We start from the raw sequence: 19263 nt of genomic DNA on the forward strand, positions 1-19263 counted from the left end.
ACCCAGGAGTTTTAATACATTCTCTTTTTCTAATCCTCTTGGTCAACATAATTACCGTATTTATTATTTGTTATTAAAATCACTCATTACTCAAGAAGTTACTTAATCTCCATCTAAGGCTGCATGTTTTGTTCCTATTTCCTTTACTGAATATTGTTTTATTGCATTATATTGAGTAAAGAATTTATTTATTAAATAAAATACAATACTCTGGGGCCTCCCAAATCCATGTCTATTTCTGGCTCCTGTTTCAGTGGTTTGAGAGAGGACTATCTCCGCAGTGGACAAACAGGAGAATTCCCATCATCCCCTATCCTCCACTGACCTCACTCAAAATAGGAAACAGATAATACTGCTGAAGCCACAGAAGTATGGATTATGGAGACAAGCAGACAGGAAGACACAGAAGATCCAAGTTCTAGGCTTGGGGCTGGGGTAAGGCCAGGCTGTCTGAGGCCTGGGCAACGGATTTACTCATATTGAGGGAAGTGCTGAGAGATTTCAACCAAGGTATAATGGATGGAGCATGGGACCTTGGAGTCAGGAAGACGGGTATTCCAATTTGGCCTCAGACACTTCCTACCTGTATGACCCCTCTCTGCCTCAGCTTCCTCATCTGTAAAATGGGGACCATAACAACACCTGCCTCCCAGGGTTGTAGTGAGGATCAAAATATGTGTAGAGCACTTGGCACTGCAGATACTTGATAAAGGTTTATTCCCTTTCCTCTTCAGGTGAATATAACACTAAGGAAAGACAGAAAATGGGCAACAGTATCCTCTGGGTAGGATTTTTATCATTTCATATAATTAACTTTGTGGAGGAGAAGCTGGACTAGATAGAGCATCTGTGTTAGAGTAGGCATGATTCTGAGGGCATTTTGAGGGTTTAACTTTCAAGGTAGCTAAAAGAGGGGAGGACATTGAATGTTGGGAAAAATTTCAGTTTTTATTATTGCAAAAAAAAAAAAAGGAAACAAGAGGATACAGAGAACTACTAAAAAGGCAGTGAACTTGGAGTCTGGAAGATCAGAGTTCAAATCTTGCCCCAGATACTTAACCAGCTGTGTGACCTTGGGCAAGTCATGTGGCCTCTCAGGGTCAGGAAAATGGAGATAATGAGAGCACTTGACCTCCTGGGGTTGTTGTGAGGATCAGATGAGTGTGGGGGGGGGAGGGAGGGCTGAAGTCCTCCAGAGGCTCACATAAAGATAACCCTGCACTGACTGCATCAAACTGTGAAATGCTGCTGAGCCCCGAAATGAGACTTAAATTACCCTAATGACTTCATTCAAATTTTCCATAAAGGACAAACCAAGTGAATGTGGAACATCTGTGACTCTGACTATGTCTCTAGAGTAGAGAGAGGAGCCATCCCTACAAAAGGTTAAGTTCAAGGGGCTACATCCCTGAAGGAAGAATTCAAGAAGAACAAATCAAGAAAAAGTGAGAGTTCAAAGGTCACTGATAGTGCCTTGAGAATCACATCTCCCAGTTCTTTCATCTTGCCCTAGTAAGGATGTCTAGGTGGCACAGAGCTCCAATCTTGAAGTCAGGAGTTCAAATCCAGCCTCAGACACTTCTTAGCTATGTGACCCTGGGCAAGGCACTTAACCTCTGCCTGCCTCAGTTTTCTCAGCTGTAAAATGGAGATTATAACAGCACTCCCCAGTGCCTGGTACACAGCAGGCACTATGTAAACATTAACTTTATCACAAGCACTTAGGTGCTCTCTCCACACGTGGGTTTGTACTCACTATTAGCTATTTTGGTTCTGTTTCTTCCAGTCTACAGATCCTTCCCCTACACAGAAAATGCAGAAGCCTAACAAAAGTTGGGCAGTCCAGCCTTCTTTCCTTGTCATTATCGTCATCATCATCATTGTCATCCCTTCCACTCCTAAAAGCTGAGGCATTGGCATCTTCTTCTTCTTCCCATCATCCTCCTCCTCCTCCTCCTCCTCCTCCTCCTCCTTCTTCCCATTCCATTCCACTGAGGCAACCTTCACATTATTGATTGCCCTTAGCTGCACCCACCAGTTCTTCTTCAACTATGGAAAAGGAAGGGGATATTTGTGACGCAGTGATAATATACTCCTCTCTCTTTGGGAGGAGACTAAATCAGGATGTGTAAGGAAGATGGGACAAGAGGTAAAAGCAGGAGCAAGTCCTGGGCATCCAGATCAACAGGTACCAAGGTCCATGGCTGGTAGACAGACTTCTTGAACCTCTGTGCTGTCTGCTTTGCTTAGGCGATGTACTGGGAGATTTCATCACCTTCTGAAAGAGCTGACTGTGGAATAACAGAAAATCACGCTTACTAATCAATCAGTTAAACAAACAGTTAAGGACCTACTCTGGGTCAGGCAATGTGCTAGACACTGAAGATACAAAAAAAGGCAAAAACATGATCACTCCCTGTCCTCAAGGAGCTCACATCCTAACAGGAAAGACAACATGGAAATGACTATGTACACTCAAGATAAATATATACTCATATATACATACATACATAATACATACACATAAAACACACACACACATATAGTACAGATGAGAGATGATACATATACAAAAAACATGTATATGTAAGTATAGTACAGATGAGAGATAATCTCAGAGGGAAGGTACTAGTTGAGGGCAAGATTTGGGCCAAGGGGAGGAGAGAGAACATTTTAGCATGGCGGCCAGCCAGTGAAGAGATGGGACATGGAGTGCCACGTCCAAAGAGTAGCAGGATAGCCAGCGTTGATCGAGCAGCACACACAAAGGAAAATGATAAAAATAGGGAGGGGCCAGGCTGCTAAGGCCTTTAAATGTGAAACACAGGATTTGACTGAAACATTTGATTCTGGACCTAACAGAGAGCCACTGGAGGCTACTGCACTTCAGACAAAGCCCCTTGGGAAATGGCCAGAAGATGAATGAGGAAAGGGAGAGTGAAGCCTGGAGATCAACTAGAAGGCCCTTCCAATGACCTAGGCTCGAGGTAACGAGGGCCTGCACCAGTCTGGTGGCTGTGTGACTGAAGATAAGGGGAAACAGAGGAAAGATGTTGCCAAAGTAAAAGAAGTATAAAATTTGGCAACGGACTGGATGCATGTGGTGAGTGTGAGTAAAGGGCAAGAGACCAAGGGTATGGTGATGCCTTCGACAGTAGCAAGGAAAAAACAAATTCTGTACTGGACATGTTGAATTTGAGATGTCTATGGGACATCTGGTCTATTGTATAGTTGTTTTCGGTCGTGTCTGACTCTTCATGACCCCATCTGGGGTTTTGTTGGCAAAGATAATGGAGTGGTTTGCCATTCTCTTCTCCAGCTCATTTTACAGATGGTAGGAAACTGAAGCAAATACAGCTAAGTGACTTGCCCAGGGTCACATAGCTAGGAAATGTCTGAGACCAGATTAGAACTCAGGAAGATGAGTCTTTCTTGCTCTAAGACCAGTGCTCTAGTCACTGTATCACATAGTCGCCCCATATCTAATCTAAGATGGCCAAAAGGCAGGTGATGCATGTGAGGACTAGAGCTCAGGAGAGAGATTAAGGCTAGATACAAAGATCTGGGAGTCACGTGCATAGAGATGATCATTGAACACACAGGAGTCGATGAGGTCACCAAGTAAGAAAGAGGGGAGGGCAAAAAGCAGTGCTCAAAGCCTGGAGGACCCCCACAATTAGCAGCGAAGGAGACTGACAAGCATGTTGTCAGAAAGGCAGAATAACCAGGAGAGACCAATGCCACAAAACTTCAAGAGAACAGAGGATCCAGGAGAAGAGTGAGGGACAGTGTCCCAAGCTGCAGAGACATCCAAAAGGAGGAAGACCGAAAAAACATGCTTGTATTTTGCCATCAAAAGACCGTTGGCTACTCTGCTGAAGGAAAAGGTCAGACGCCAGGCTGCAGAGGGTGAGGAAGCAGAGGTACCTAGTGTAGACAGCTTTCAAATTTAGCTGAGAAGGAGAATAAAGAATATAGAACTATAGCCATAGAATAAATGAATCAAGTCAGGGTTTGCCATATTTTTTGAAGGATGGGGGAGACATGAGCATGTTTGTAGGGAGAAAGGAAGTAGCCAGTAGATAAGGAGAGAGTGAAGATAAGAGAATGGGGATGACAGGGCATGAAATCTTCTGGAGAAGACAGGAAGGAATGGGATCAAAGGTGCAAGTAGAGGGGGTTGCCTTTGTAAGCAGGAAGGTCATGTCTCTGTGGGAGACAGCTGAAGGAGAACATGGTAGGGGACGACACATGAGCAAGGCGAGATGAGCAGCAGGCTCAGGAAGGAGCTCTTAGAAGATGGCTTCTGCTTTTCAGTTAATTATGAGGCAAGATCCTCCTCTGAGAGGGGGGAGAAGTAGTGTGGAAGACCTGAGGAAGGGTGAAAAGTTCTGGATTAGCTGCTGTGGAGAGAAGAATAAGGAAGCCATCTCGGAGGTGGGAAAAGATTGCTTTGCTGGGCCCAGCCGAGATTATAAAATCTGCAGCAGATACAGTCGGCCCCAGTTTTCCCCCCTCAGCTCTTCCACAGCAAGTGAATAGGAGCAAAAGTGGCTGATGAGGCTGGGCTTTAGAAAGGCATGCCTGGTGATGGGACTCAAGGAGAGAAGACAGTGTCACACTGAACCCACTCACCAAACGGTTCAATAACAGAGCGAGTGCACACAGAGGTAAAGACCATTTAATATAGGAACATCTGAATGCACTTGGGTATGAGTTAGTGGATGTGGCTAGGGATAATGGTGGCCCTATGGTAGCTCCTGCACTCAGATTGGATGTCAGCACTACCTGGGAAAGGACTGTGGGATCATGAGGATACACATTCCCAGTACATGGGCAGGGCAGAAATGAGAAAAGCAATCATCCTGACTTACCTTCCACTGGGACAGAAGAACTAACGGGGAGCAAGGAGACTAGGTCTCAGAGCAGGTAAAGAAATGAGGAGGGAGAAAACCCCCGATTAGATTATAAGTTCCTTGAGGGCAGAGATCATTTTCCATTTTAGTCTTTTATTACCAACACCTGGCCCAAAGCAGGTATTTAATAAATGCTCGTTGAATTGAACTGACTTATCATAAAGCTGGTTTGGTAATTAATTCTAAGCTAGTAAAAGATTCCAACATCAACCCTCAATTTGGGGACCTTGATCTGTCATCCACCTCTCAAATAAAGTACCTTACAGGGCGATCAACCTTTACTCATTCCTACCCTTAGAAGATGACATTTCATTAAGGGGAACACAGATGAAAACCATTTGCTGTTCAGTCAAGTGCAACTCTTTGTGACCCCATTTGGGTTTTTCTTGGCAAAGATACTGTAGTGCTTTGCCATTTCCTTTTCTAGCTCATTTTACAGATGAAGAAACTGAGGCACACAGCTAGGAAGTGTCTGTGGCTACATTAGAATTCAGATCTTCCCGACTCCTGGCTTGGAATTCTATCTAGCTGCCGTGTGCGTGTGCATGCGTGCGTGCGTGTGTGTGTGTAAAATCTCCCTCCCTCCTTCTCTCCCTCTCTCAAATTCATTATATATAATGACATGTATACATGATGTCATTTATAAGCCTCATAACAATCCTCTAAGGTTAGCTACTATATTTGGTGTTCTCCCCATTACACAGATGAGGAAACTGAGGTTCAGAGGCATTAGGTAACTTGTCTGTAGTGGCATAAGCAGTGAGAAAGGTGGATTCAAACCCTGACTTCTCTGACTCTAGAATTAGATACTGTCTTTGAAATATGTCTTTCAAAATGTGACTACCTGTTCAAGAACCTTTGCTAGCACTCTAATGTCCAAAGCCCTTAGCATCCAAGGTTCTCCACAATCTGGCCCTATCCTCCCTTTCCACCTTGACTTCTTAGTAATTCCACTAAAAAGCAGCCTTCCACTTCAGACTCATATATTCTGACCACTACACCTTGAGACAATATGTCTGCCTTCCTGCCTCTGCTCATGACATCCTAGGCCCCCTCGACCTTCCTAATGCCCTCTTCTTTCTTAGCTTCCTGTCAAAACCACACCCAGTTCAGTACTACTTATTTATCCTTCACCACAAAGTGCTTTATATTACTACATCTGCTATTCTGTTATGTATCCACACCTCATCTTCCCAACTAGAATGGAATTCCCCTGGAGGTGAGAATTAAATCGTCTGTGTCTTTGTACTGGGATCCCTCGGAAACTGGGGAGATGCACCACGCATTGCAGTCGCTCCATAAAGACTTGCTAGTCAATTGATTAGCAGTTATCTGGGTCCTTGGGCGGATGATATACAGAGAGGGAACTAAAAAAATTACAGCCCAGTAAATGATCCTTAGGCTTACACAAATTTAATCCCTTTGGATTCTTTGAGATATCATGCTATGTTGATGGATCAAAGGATAAAAACAGGCTGACACGGACTGAAAATAAACATTTCTTAATCATTTGGTTCCATGTACAACAGAAAGAGTCAGGTCCTCGGCCTCAATGGCCTTTGTACCAAGTCCCTTCTTTCACGATTCTTAAGCACTTCTAGGAAAATATTTCTCGCTCAAGAGAAAGGGGCAAGAAATCTTTCTCCATCTGCCATCATCATACTTGGCACAGGTGACAAACCTAGAAAAGAACAAGTTAGGGATGTGGGCTCTGGCTGTGTTATAAACAACTTAAGTACTACTTAAGTGAGTCACACACAGGATGGGTGGCCTTGTAACCCAGATAACCCAGGGGAACATGCCATCATGGAAGCACAGAGAATGGGGGGGGAGGGTGAGTCACGGCAGAATATCACCAAATAGGGAAAGCAGGAAAAAGCCAATGAAGGTGGACATCAGAGTCACGTGCCAAAGACTGGGGCATCACTCTCGCCAAGAACACAGATCCAACCTCAGAATTACTTCTCTCCAGGTCCAGCTGGGAACTCTCCTAGTCTTTCTCCACTATATTCCAGCAGCCTTTTCAGCTTCAAAGACTCCTTCATCTCTGAAGTTTTCTTATGCTGGGAGATGCTTCTCCCCCTGCATCCCATTCCTCTGACTGCTTCATTCTTTCCCAGAGTCTCTATTTTAGAGAAGAGCCCAGGTCAGGTGCCATCACTCCTTCATTCCTCTCCAGACCCCACTCCTAAGTCACCAGACTTCTTCTTTCACCCTCCCCCACCCCCAAATCGCTTTTCAGCTCTTTTTGAGGGAAGGATTTGTCATCCCTTTTCCCAGGGCTCAGCACAGTGCCTGGCACAAAGTAAGGACTTAATAAATGCTTGTTGACTTCACTTGCGTGATTTCTTCACTGGGTGTCCCCATTTGGCCATCAGTAAAATAGTGTGGCAGAAGGAGAAGATCTCTACGAGCTGATCGAACTGTGGCAATTTAGGGTCCACTGACTTAAGAAAACAAAGGTCCCTCCATGAAGGCTGAGCATTCTTTTCTAAGGCATTCAATGTTGCTAGCTAGATATGCACATAGGCACATGCAAAATACATATAGACATAGAGCACTGTACTTGGCGCTAGGGACACAGACAATAGCAAGACAGTCCTTGCCCTCATGGAGCTTACAATGGGGAAAGACAAGCCCTAAAGTGGGGAGCTGGAAAGAGACACTGATCTATCTGCACAATCCCCCTTCATAGTACAGCCAAGCAACACTTCTGAGGTACTTCTCCTTTGGTTTTTACTACTGAAAGCAACACATATTGTAAGGCCCAAGAGAGAGCTTTTGTAAGGGGTAGCTGCCCCAGCTCCATCTCTCAAGGTTACTTTGGAGACTGCAGGATCGGCACATCTTATTAACATGTGAAATTTCACAACAAATAGCTGGGAGCGGTGAGTAGAGCAGTGTGGGCAAACCGCAGGATAAACTGAAGTACCAGAGGAAGAAATAAGCAGGCTGCTGGGATGGCTTCCAAAGCTGCACCAAGCAGGCCGTCACCCAAGGGGCTTGGACTGCCTTTCCTGACCAGGGCCTGAAAAGGCAGCTCCACTCGGTCACAGTGGCCATTGACCATAGCTGTTCCAAATATCAAAAGCCAAACTCAAGAGGGACTGGAGCTCTGTACCCCAGAGATAAAGCGGATCATCGGAATCCCATTTGTTTAGCCAGCTACTCATCCACTGGCTCCCACTAACAGCTGCCAATTTCAGTGACTAAGGGAGAGGTGTGATCTTGAGAAAACTCCCACCTCCCAAATCTGTGCTGATTGTTGACCTGAGGATCAGGAAATGAAAGTGTGACTGGATCAAAGCAAACCCATCATCAATACTTGAAAAAAACAACTCAGTGAAGGGCCCTGGATGAGGGGGGAAGGGAGGGGTAATGCAGGCAATTCAATTCAGTAAACATTTTTAAAATACCTTCTATGTGTGGGATATTGGCCTTCATGCTGGGGAAAGAAAAATGATAAGGGGATGGTAGATAGGTACAAAGAGAAGTATGATATAAAGCTGAGTATGATAGGACAAATGAGGGAAACCAAGGCAACACTCAGGGAAATCAGAAGAGAGAAAGTTCTTTCGTGTTGTGTGTGTGTGTGTGTGTGTGTGTGTGTGTGTGTGTGTGTGTGTGTGTGTGTGTGTGTGTCGGGGATAGGTGCTAGGAGGGAAGGGTCCAGGAAGACTTCTCGGAGGAGGTAGCACCCCAGCTGAGCCCTGAAGAGACAATCTGAGGAGGCAGAGAGGACAGGAAAGGATATTCCAGGATTGGGATACGGTCTGCTTCGAGAGGATAAACTAAGGACTGTCTTTCCCATTTGGGACCTTTGAGATGGACACCAGCTAGCATACGAGTCAGATTCCTCAGATGCACTTCCCAGCCATTGTAATTTATGGCACAGATTTGTGCTGAAGGCCACTCCCCCATTTTACAAATGAGGAAACTGAGACACAAGGAACTTAAATGATTTCTCCAAGGTCACACAGATGATAATAAGCTTCAGAGAGGGATTTAAATTCAGGTTCTCAATCTCCAGAGCCCAAGTTGTTTAAAGCTCCCATGCCTCAGTTTTGTCATCTGTAAAATGAAGGGGCTGGATGAGATGAGGGCTTATTAACCTTTTATGTCATGGCCGCCTACTCAGAATAATGTTTTTAAACATATAAAATAAAATTTCCTTTTCCATTTCCCACAAGCCCCTGCTTTGGGATTCCTTTGAACCTCACATCTCCCTGCCCCTGGAATTGGCCCCCTGCCCGACACTGCTTTTCAGCTTCCTTTTCAGGTCTTTCCCCTATTGGATTGTAAACTCCTTGAGGGCAGGGACTCTTCTTTGTTGGTTGTGTTCCCAGAGCCTAGCACAGTGCTTGGCACACTGGTGGTACTTAATAAATGTTTACTGACTACAATGCAAAGGATGACAAAGAACACCAATTGTATTGGAATGCAGATGTCATTTTTTCCCATCCAAGTTCGAGGACCACCTGAAATTGACCCGTGGAACCCCAGGGATCTGGGATCCCCAGATTAAGAAAACCTGGATCTAAGGCCCCTTCTAGCCCAGAATCCTATGATGAAACCAGTAGAAAACAAAAGCAAATACATGGTATATTTTCTTCTCAAGATGCTCCAGAGAACTCCATGTAAATTCATTCATTTACGAAACATTTATTATGTGATGTTTATAGATAGCTATTCCTAAAGTGTCCTGGAAATTTCACTAGCAAGTAAGAATGGGTTAGGAGACTAAATCTAGAAGAAAGAGGAAGGATCTGCAGCACACCAAATAGTTGAGGTCTAATCTGAAGAAATGAAATCTAGAACTGCCAACTATCCCCATACTTCATTTTAGCCATCCCATCAAGGTCTTCCCCCATCAAGTCTCTGAATCACGCTCTGTCGCTCCTCTGATTCCTTGCAGTAGGTTTTTAAGCAGAAAGAAACTTTTCGAGTATGAACAGCAGCGGTGATGTGTACTCCAAGACCTTACAACTGTTACATTTTCAGGAATTTTTCAAGCTGGTTGACAAACACAGCTAGGGCATAGCTCCATCAGCTCCAGTCCCCAATAACATTCTTTGTTGCTTTCAAAGAATTGTTGCCAATCACGGCAGAGAGAATTTTCAATATGTTATTGTCTCCTCGAAATGATTGTGGCTTTAATTGTGAATAACAGCTAACATCTCTATGGTACCAACCATGTGCCATGGGACCTGACATTTTACAATTAGCCTCTCATTTGGTCCTCACAACAACCTTGAACCTGGCTGTTTTAATAGGGAATATCTAAAAGTGAATTTATTGCCTTTTGTTCTGATGGTGCTAATACAACGTTGGGAACAGCCCGGAGTCACTACACAGTTAGAAAATTGTCCTATAGTCATCATTTGGCACTGATTAAATCACTGGGTGCAGCTATCATGTGATGAGACCATATCTGAAATAAAATAAGAGATTTTGGTTTTTGTGGTTCTTGTTCAGTCATTTCAGTTGTGTCCAGCTCTTGGTGATCCCATTTCCTTGGCAAAGATACTGGAGTGACTGGACATTGGCTTCTCCAGTTCATTTTACACATGAAGAAACTGAGGCAAACAGGGTGAAGTGACTTGTCCAGAGTCACACAGCTAGAAAGCAGATGAGGGTGGATTTGGACTCAGGAAGATGAATGCAGGCCTGGTCCACTGAGCCACCTAGCTGCCCTAAAAATAAGTCAGCAGCTTTTAAATATTTCTGGATAAAACGCATTTTCTTTATCACCAATCTAATAAAATCAAACCAAGCCAGAAACTGTAGCTAAAGAACTTGAAACTGAAATGAGAGATTGGCTGAGTGCTGGGACTGAGGTGGGCAGCATATAGTCCTCCAGAGGCTGCTGCTGCTGGGGTCAATGGCCTGCAGATTTTTCTCATTCTCTTTACTCTGGTTTGGCAAACACATTAGCCTAACACCAATTTCTTGTAAGACCTTGTAACGACTGACATTCTTGAAGAATTTTCATGCCTTTTCACTGCATCGCATTCAAGAACGAGGAACGTTCTGAAAATGCTTCAAAATAATCCAATATACCATAAGAGTTTTGAAAAATGAAATGATTGATGCTGGAAAATATGAGTCTCAAGTTGAAGATTTGATTAATTCGGAGAAATTTTAAAACATTCCATTTCATAAAGATAATAAATTGAATGACCTTCCTAGGAATATGTTACTTGAAAATATAATTCAACACATGAACATACATCTTTTACTGGACAAAAACAATAATGAAATCATTTCTAATTATTTTGTCTCATTAGAACCTTCTATTTGGCCTTATGAAAAACTAACTTCACCATGGACATCTGGTGAAAAAAATATATTGTTTCACTGGAATTTTAAATGTTCCAGTTTCTGTAATCATACAAAAGTCCAACAAGATAATTAGCGCTATTACAGTCGGTAATTCTGATGCTAGAAGAGGTTTCAGTTTAATGAGTAGAATTTGTATGAAGATGAGAAATAGTTTAACAGCAGATCCTGTATGAGATTTAATGACAATAAATTGGGACGTGACATCATTGTCAAATAATGGTTGAATCCCAACCGTAGGCTAGCTATGGATTCAAGCGGTCAGCAAAAATCAACCAAATCATTATGTGACAATCGGCTCCATGGAATTTACAATATAGGGTATTGCATATTTTATTATTATTTATAAATTGGGTGCTGTAGGTCCTGTAAATCAGTAAAATTTATAATTATAATTATGTATATAAGTACGTTTATGGTTATTAAACATTAACTAGCACAACACTGAGCAAACCACCCCCTGAATCATTGGCAATTACCTACACATAAAACACATTCCATAAAACAGAGCTACCTTGGCTAACATTTCATCAGATCTTCAAACCCAATTTGACACTGTGAAGGCGAATACAAAGCACCAACAGACCAGCTTCCCTTTCCATAACAGGTAGATTTATGGAATGTTAGAGCTGGAAAGGACTTAGAGGATCCTGGAGCCCAAACTCCTCTTTTTATAGCAGAAGAAACTGAGGCATGGAAGTCAAGGCTTAGCTCAAGGTTAGTATAGCTTACATTTCGACAACACTTTACATTTTCTCGTTATTTGACCTTCCTAAGATCCCTGGGAGCCATGTACAAGAATTGTTCCCCCCTGCCACACACACACACACACACACACACACACACACACACACACACACACACACACACACACACACACACACACACACACACACACACACCATGTGTCTTCCTTATGTACAGGGCTTTGTCACACCACTTGAGATGACCTACACTGGGCCCTACGCAAAAGCTTGAGGTACATGGGAAGTATTTCAAAAGAGCTTCCATTTCATTATTGTGGGTGCTCCCTCCATTGACAATGTAGACCTCACTCCTCCACACCTAAGCAAAAGGCTTAAGTTGCAGCCACATCTGTCTTTGTATCCCCAGGGGGCCTGCCTTGCGTTGCTGGAATGGAATTAATGACTACAGCAAATGGTGTGTACCACATTGTGTGACTGCTGGGTTGTGTTTGCTGAAAGGCATGGGACCTGACACCAAGCTAGCTGGTGCAAATGAATGCAAACGAACAGGAGCCAGAAGCAGCTACCTAAGGTGAATTGAGTAGATCTGGCAGAGGGAAGGCAGTTCAAAAGCAAGGTACCAGGGAGCCTTGTGTTCCCGAAAGGTCTGACCGAACAAACAGCTTCCACGGGAAGCCACAAAGGACTTTGGTTCACTTTGAGAAGCAAGAGGTTGTGAACTCAAGGGAACCACTGCAGTAATCTCTGAGTATGAATTCAGCTTAGGTTCCTGCCTAAAATTGGCGCTGACTGTGTGGGCTATAAATACCAGTTGTTCTCTCTCCTAAAGGAAAATGTGAAAGGACTTGAGAGATGTGTGCCTGTGCTCTGATTTTCCAGAGAGGCTCAGTTTCCCTACTCTCCTCTGCTCCTGCCCCTAAATGTTCTACACTAACTCCTGACTTAAAATGCAACCTAGCAAAGAGCTTGCTGCTTTTTGCCTCATTGATCAGCTTGGTTTGCCTGTGAAAGCCTTTCGAAGTCTCACAGTCATGGTCAAGTGCTGGATGGGTGCCTATGTTGGAATGGCTCTAAAGAGTTGTCTGAGAACTGAATTTTTGTCAATCAAATAACAACATTTTAAACACAACACTTGCCAGGTAAAGGAATTCTAGAGTGAACTCTTCTAGAAAGTTAAGAACCAAATCTGATTGTTTTTATAAATCAGAATTGGCATATGTTGGATTTACTTTAAGTGAGGTACACCTGTAGCGTGGTTGTAACAGTCACAAAGGGAAGGCATATTTTCATGATGTGGAGGCAAAGAAGGAAGATTAAAACCATCAACACCAATAAACAAAACAGCAGCTTTCACTGAATTGGCAATTTTTCCGACCTGGGTATTAGGTGAACGGCTGCGGAGTGATAGTAAGCAACTTCTATAGGGCTCTAAGGGCTGCAAAATGCTTTACAAACATCAGCTCACAAACAAGTGATGGAATACTACAGCACAGTAAGAAATCATCAAGGGGATGGTTTCAGAGACATTTATATGATCTTATGCAAAGAGAAGGGAGGAGAACCAGGAGAACAATTTATATGATAAAAATGATAATGTGGAGAAAAACAACTCCAAATGACTTAGGAACTCTGATCAACACAATGACATAAATCCAAAGGATTCATAATGAAACATGCCATCCACCTGAAGACGGAGAGCTGACAGAGAGTGCAGACTGAAGCTATTTCTTCTGCCATAAATGACCTCCAGCAACCGTATATTCACCTAGAGAAATTGGACCTTTCTTTCAAGATCCAATTCAGCTCCTCCTCAACGAAGCCTTCTCTGATCACCACAGATGAAAGTTCCCTTTTTCCTCTCAACTACTTGGTCTTTAGTGTGTCAAGTGACAACTGTCATGCACTGCATCATCCCTGTGTGCACACTTATTTCATTAAGTTTTCTCCTTAGCATAAGAATCATCAGCATCCTTTTTCTCTTCATTTAACTGTCACTTTCCCTTTTAATCAAGTGATTCAGAGGGTAGCAGCTAATTGTCATCAATAGGTTGCTCTTCTTCACTTATTTTTATGTCTACAATCTTAAAATGCCGTCCACTAAGGAGGACCCTTATGTTACAGAAAGAAGACAGACACCCTCAGAGTGTATGCTTCTCCAAACATTCCCACTGAAGTCGGTGCCAAATGAGGCTAATTCTATCTGGCTCCATGAGATGACGAGTTCTTACCTTCATGGTAACAGTAATGGTACTATTCACGTTGGCTTTAAACAACCAGCCTTGTTTAATCATTCCACCCTTCTGTGAGCATAATGAAGATGAGTCCTGAAACAAATAAAAATAGCAATAAACCATTCATTAAATCCACTCACTGAGCATCCTCAATATATAAAACCCTGTGTAAGGGACCATCGTATTTCACATTTTTGAATTTACATGTGAAGCTGAACTCTGTGCTTACGGACCAATGGGGGCCGCTGAGGTCAAGGATTCTCCAACGTACCAATAAATGTTACGGTGAAGCATGGCTTTGGAGGTACCTTCCAGCTCCTATCACTTTGTGAGCCTTGAAAGGAAAAAAGTGGAAGCTGCCTACGTGGCAGCTGGCAACAAAGGGACTGTTCTGAGGTGCGAATGGTTCAGCAAAATAAATGAAACCTATGTCCTACTCCAGGGGAATCAGCACCATCAGTGAGGCAGTGCTGTGGCTAGTGCTCTGGGCCCAGAATCAGAAAGATATGAGTTCAAATCCAACTTCAGACACTTACTAGCAAGTCATTTAAAGTTCCATTTGCCTCAGTTTCTTCATCAGTTAAATGAGGACAGATAATAACAGTACCTACACCTCCCAAGGCTGCGGTGAGGATTAAATGAAGTAATATTTGCAAAGCACTTAGCACATAGTAGGCACTTAAAGAACTTGTTCTTCTCTCTTCTCCATTAGTCCTGTATCCTAACCAGAGATTTCTCTCCCAACACTGTTTTACACTCTACCTTGATTGATTGGTGATCTAGCCACCAAGAAGCCTCAGGCCAAGTCTCCTCTAGCCTTTGCAGGGTGACTGGTGTGATGATGACGACAGATAGTAACGGTCACTTACATAGCCCTTCAGATACGTCATCTCATTTGACAGATTATTTCCTCTCCTCTATCATCCTCTAAGCATAGATGACCACTAACACTCAGTCCTGGGTCCTCCTCTTTCTTGGTTTTCTTTTCACTTTGATGAGACCATCTGCTCCCATAGATTCAATTAGCACCTTTATGCTGAGGACTCTCAAATTCAGCCTTAATCTCTTGCCTAACTCCCACCATATGTGACCAACTATCTGCTAGGTTTCACCAGGATGCTGCTCCATCAGCATCTCAAACTCAGCATGTCCAAAACATTCTCTTTCCACCCTCTTCCAGACTTCCTATTTCTGTCACCATCGTCATTTCCTTTAGACATTAAGGTTCACAACTTTGGAGTCATTTTAGACTCTTTCTACTCCTTCACTACCTACTTCCACATACAATCAGCTGCCAAATTTTGTCAATTCTAAGACCTCTTTCTTGGTCCTCTTCTGCCCTATCACAGGACCATGACTTTAGTTCAAATCTTCATCACCTCTCACCTGGACTGTTCTAATAGACTCCTCTCATCTGGCTCCTAAGTTCCAGTCTCCCCCTTCTCCAAAACATTGTCCGCATAGCTAGCATGTCATTCCCTATCTCATGACTCTTTTTTTTAAAAAAAGATTTAAGTATATACTTTATTTTCAGTTTAGAACATGCACTTGCACACGATTTTGAATTCCAAATTTTCTCACCATCCCTCCTCAACCCCCACTCCAGGATAGCATGCACCCCATCTCATGAATCTTCAGGGGTTCATTATTGCTCCTAGGATAAACTCTCAGTTCTTGTGTGGTATTTAATTCTCTAGAATTTGCCTCCAACATGCCTTCCCAGACATTTCAGATCATGCCCTTTCATGCATTCAAAAATCCGGCCAAAGTGGCTGCACTCTGCAATCCAGCTTCTATCTCTTTGCAAGCTCTCCTCCATGCTCAGAATGTACTCTGTCTTGCGTTTGCCCCTCAAAAATCCATATTCAAGGCTTGGCTTGGATGTTTCTTTCCCCATGAAACCTTTTCCAACGTTGGCACCCTTCCCCTCTCCTCCAATTACCCTGCACTGACGTGCCCATATGTGGGCTGCATACCCTCCAGAGAATGGAGTTCCTTAAGAACAGTGTCTTTCATTTTTATCTCTGTATCCCTAGCACCTTGCACATAGTGGGAGCTTAATCATCATTTGTTAATTGAATTTTCAAGGAGTCCACTTTGAAAATGCCTTTCATTTTACACAGCAGAACACGAGGCCAATGCTATTGTCTTTGCCCTTACCTCATCCTTTTCGCAGTCCTCATCAATCTCAAATACATGACTGGGAATCTTTTCTGGTCTCAAGGATTTGCTGAAAAAAAAGAAAACAATCAAATCTTGTTAGAAACCAAAGAGCACATAGAGAAAGCTCCAGATAAATGGTCCCTTCTCTCTCCTTCCTATGCAGGACACCATGAACTACAGAGCTGGGAGCAAGGGCAAGGCAGAGAGACGTGTGGCCACTCTGTGTACAGTCATACTTGGAGTGGGGCTAGCCCAGTCCTCAAAGCATCAGTGTGTGTCATGTTCCCACAGCATGCTCACCAGCCTACAATCTCTTAACCTCAAAGCAGAGGCTGAATGTGCAGGGCGAGTGGGGGGGGGAAGGAATGGCAGACCCTGGCAGAGGAGCAGTTCAGTCAGGGGTCCAGGCCAGATGAGGGAGAGGTGCTGGTTATGCCTCGGAAGGCACGCACTTAGGGGGTTGGCTGACCACAGGGCCAACAGACTGAAACAAGGTCTTACTTTGACCACCTCCCACCCCAGTTCCATCTATATTTGACAGAAAAAGAAACCATCTTCCTCATCCCTGTCTCATATTCTTCCCTGCTCACAAGTCAAAGGATCATAAATCAAGAACTGGACCATCTAGTCCAATCCCTTCATTTCACAGAACAGGAAACTGAGGCCCATTCTGGTTAACTGACCTGCTCAAGCAGCTACACTGTGGAGCAGGCAGTGTTTTAGACTTGGAGCCAGGAAGACGAGAATTTAGATCCAACCTCAGACTCTTATGAGATGTGCGACTTGAGGCATGTCACTTAACCTCTGCTTGCCTCAGTTTCCTCATCTGTGAAATGGGGATAATAAAGGCACTTACCTTCCAGGGCTGTTTTGAAGATAAAGAGAGATAATATATGTAAAGCATTGTCTAATGCCCACTATTGTTATTATTTGTGTCAGAAGTAGGAATGGCGCTCAACTACTCTGCCTCCCCAGCCACTGGTTCTTCTGCCATCTGGCTGGGGAGGGCACAAGAGATGATTCTAGTCACACTCTTTCAGAAAAGGGTCAGGATTAAAACCCAGATCTCCTTAATGTCCTGGACCCAATGCTCATTCTACTCCCCTTTGAGTATGTTTTGATCTTTTACAACCATAAAAAGTAGATAAAATTGTCAATTATTAGGATAAGCTTCTTCTCATTTTGCTTTCTTTGACAAAAAATCATGTCACTCAAGGTGTAATTATTGTTTGTGTTGTAGGTTGCAGGACCTCATGTCAACTGAGCCACAGCCCAGTTCCTCTGAGCCTCCATTTCCACATCTCTAAGATGGAGACGACAGTGCTTACAAGCCCTATTTCACAGGGTCGTTGGGAGGAAGGACATTTTAGAAATCACGAAGAGTCATAAAAAGGTGAGTTTTTTCTTTTTCCAAGAAGGCACAGTGATTTCAGACAAATTCTCAGTGTTTCTGTGGGACCAGAAATTTCTAAAAGATCTGAAACAATCAGTTTAAAATGGGCACCCTTTGAAATTGCCATCCACCCTCCTTTGAAAACATGATGGTAGATGGAATGATCAGGCAGGAGATGATCTTAAAACTCTCAACTGTAAAAAAGTCAAATAAACTCACAAGAGATGCCAAAAAATCTCATTTCATGTGGATGCTGATCCAAAATGGAAAGCAACAAAAACGAGATGGGAAGATGAAAAAGAGAATAAGGAGATGTGGACAGCCTAAGACTGGACTGAGCTCTCCAAGTCACGTTGCAGTGAGCATCGGCAATGAGCAGCTAGTCCTGCCCTTTGAGTCTGGATGGGCCGTGAGCTGGAGCTGGTGGACCCTATGCTACCAGCATGGGTATCGGCTGAAGGCATCCTCGGGAGAGCTCACCACTGTGCCCCACAGCCTGCTTTGCCTCCCTTGGGGCAGGACACCATCTCTCCCAGCAGCACTGAGGCCTTATGGGCTTTACAACTGTTCCCTTGATGGTCTTTACGGCATTCTTTTTATTATATACCAGTACAATTGTGGCTAATACAAATTGTGGCTGTTAGTTTAAAAAAGAGAGTCAAAAACTTCCCCTTCATGATGAATTATTTCTGCCGATTGCTCAACTTACCAGGGTAACATTCGAAAGTCGCCAGAGAAGTCTTCATACTTGTAGTTTACCACATGCCAGTCTGAGCTGTACGTCTTAATACACTGAAAGCAGAATGAAATCATTAGTTGGGGGCACAGAAAAATAAACACAAATAGTTATTTAAAAAGAAAAAAGGTGCTCCAGGTGTTTGATTTTTAAAACAATTCTCACTGATTTTTTTTTGTTTTCTGTCACCTGTATTTCTCAATTAACCCTCCCCCCTCTTTTGTTATCAGCCATCTTTGATAATAAAGAAATTTTTTTTTAAAGAGGAAAAAAATAGGAAAAGGACTTGCTGGGCAAGAGGCCTTTACAAAAAAGTGATTTGCAAAGAGCTCTTTGCCTCTCTCTGGTGGGGCTGGCAGCTTGAGGCATCTCCATTCAGTCTTCACCCAGACTCAGCATCCTCCATGAGGCCCACTGAGGGGCTTGGGAGGTAGGCCAGCCACTTCAGCTGCAGCTTGGCAGTGCCACTGGATAGGTCACAGACATTACTGTAACTACATTCGTGCTTCATGGAGAATCCAACGAACAAGCATCCCTGGCCTGGCCAGGTAGAAGATTAGTCAGCCTCTCTCTTATTTTGAAATCACAACCACCATATAAGAAAAGGAAAGAACATTAAATGTGTCAGCTGGAGCTGGGAAACCATGTGGCCCCCATACCTCTTTGACAAAGAGACTCTGTGCCTTCCTTTCAGCATCTTCTGGAACTGTGGACTCAACTGTTCTTCTCTGCCGTGCTATCACCGACACCTAAGAGGAGGAAACAAGTTTTGCTGACC

At 43.5% G+C, this 19263-nt stretch overlaps 1 protein-coding gene and 1 pseudogene across 2 annotated transcripts in view; one reads left to right on the forward strand and one right to left on the reverse strand.

Annotated features, from left to right (window-relative positions):
* Positions 1 to 19263, reverse strand: part of DOCK11 (dedicator of cytokinesis 11) — a 193572-nt gene that overhangs the window by 123139 nt on the left and 51170 nt on the right. For both annotated transcript variants that reach the window (XM_072625882.1, XM_072625880.1), the window contains exons 3-6: positions 19145 to 19234; positions 18459 to 18541; positions 16354 to 16423; positions 14191 to 14286 (exon numbers count right to left, since the gene is read on the reverse strand). In XM_072625882.1, coding sequence (XP_072481983.1) covers positions 14191 to 14286; positions 16354 to 16423; positions 18459 to 18541; positions 19145 to 19234 — 339 coding nt within the window. The remainder of the gene's footprint in view (positions 1 to 14190; positions 14287 to 16353; positions 16424 to 18458; positions 18542 to 19144; positions 19235 to 19263) is intronic.
* Positions 10638 to 12537, forward strand: LOC140515769 (E3 SUMO-protein ligase KIAA1586-like; annotated as a pseudogene).

This window comes from Notamacropus eugenii, chromosome X (genome assembly GCF_028372415.1).
Source record: "Notamacropus eugenii isolate mMacEug1 chromosome X, mMacEug1.pri_v2, whole genome shotgun sequence".
In the NCBI taxonomy this organism is placed as follows: Eukaryota; Metazoa; Chordata; class Mammalia; order Diprotodontia; family Macropodidae; genus Notamacropus; species Notamacropus eugenii.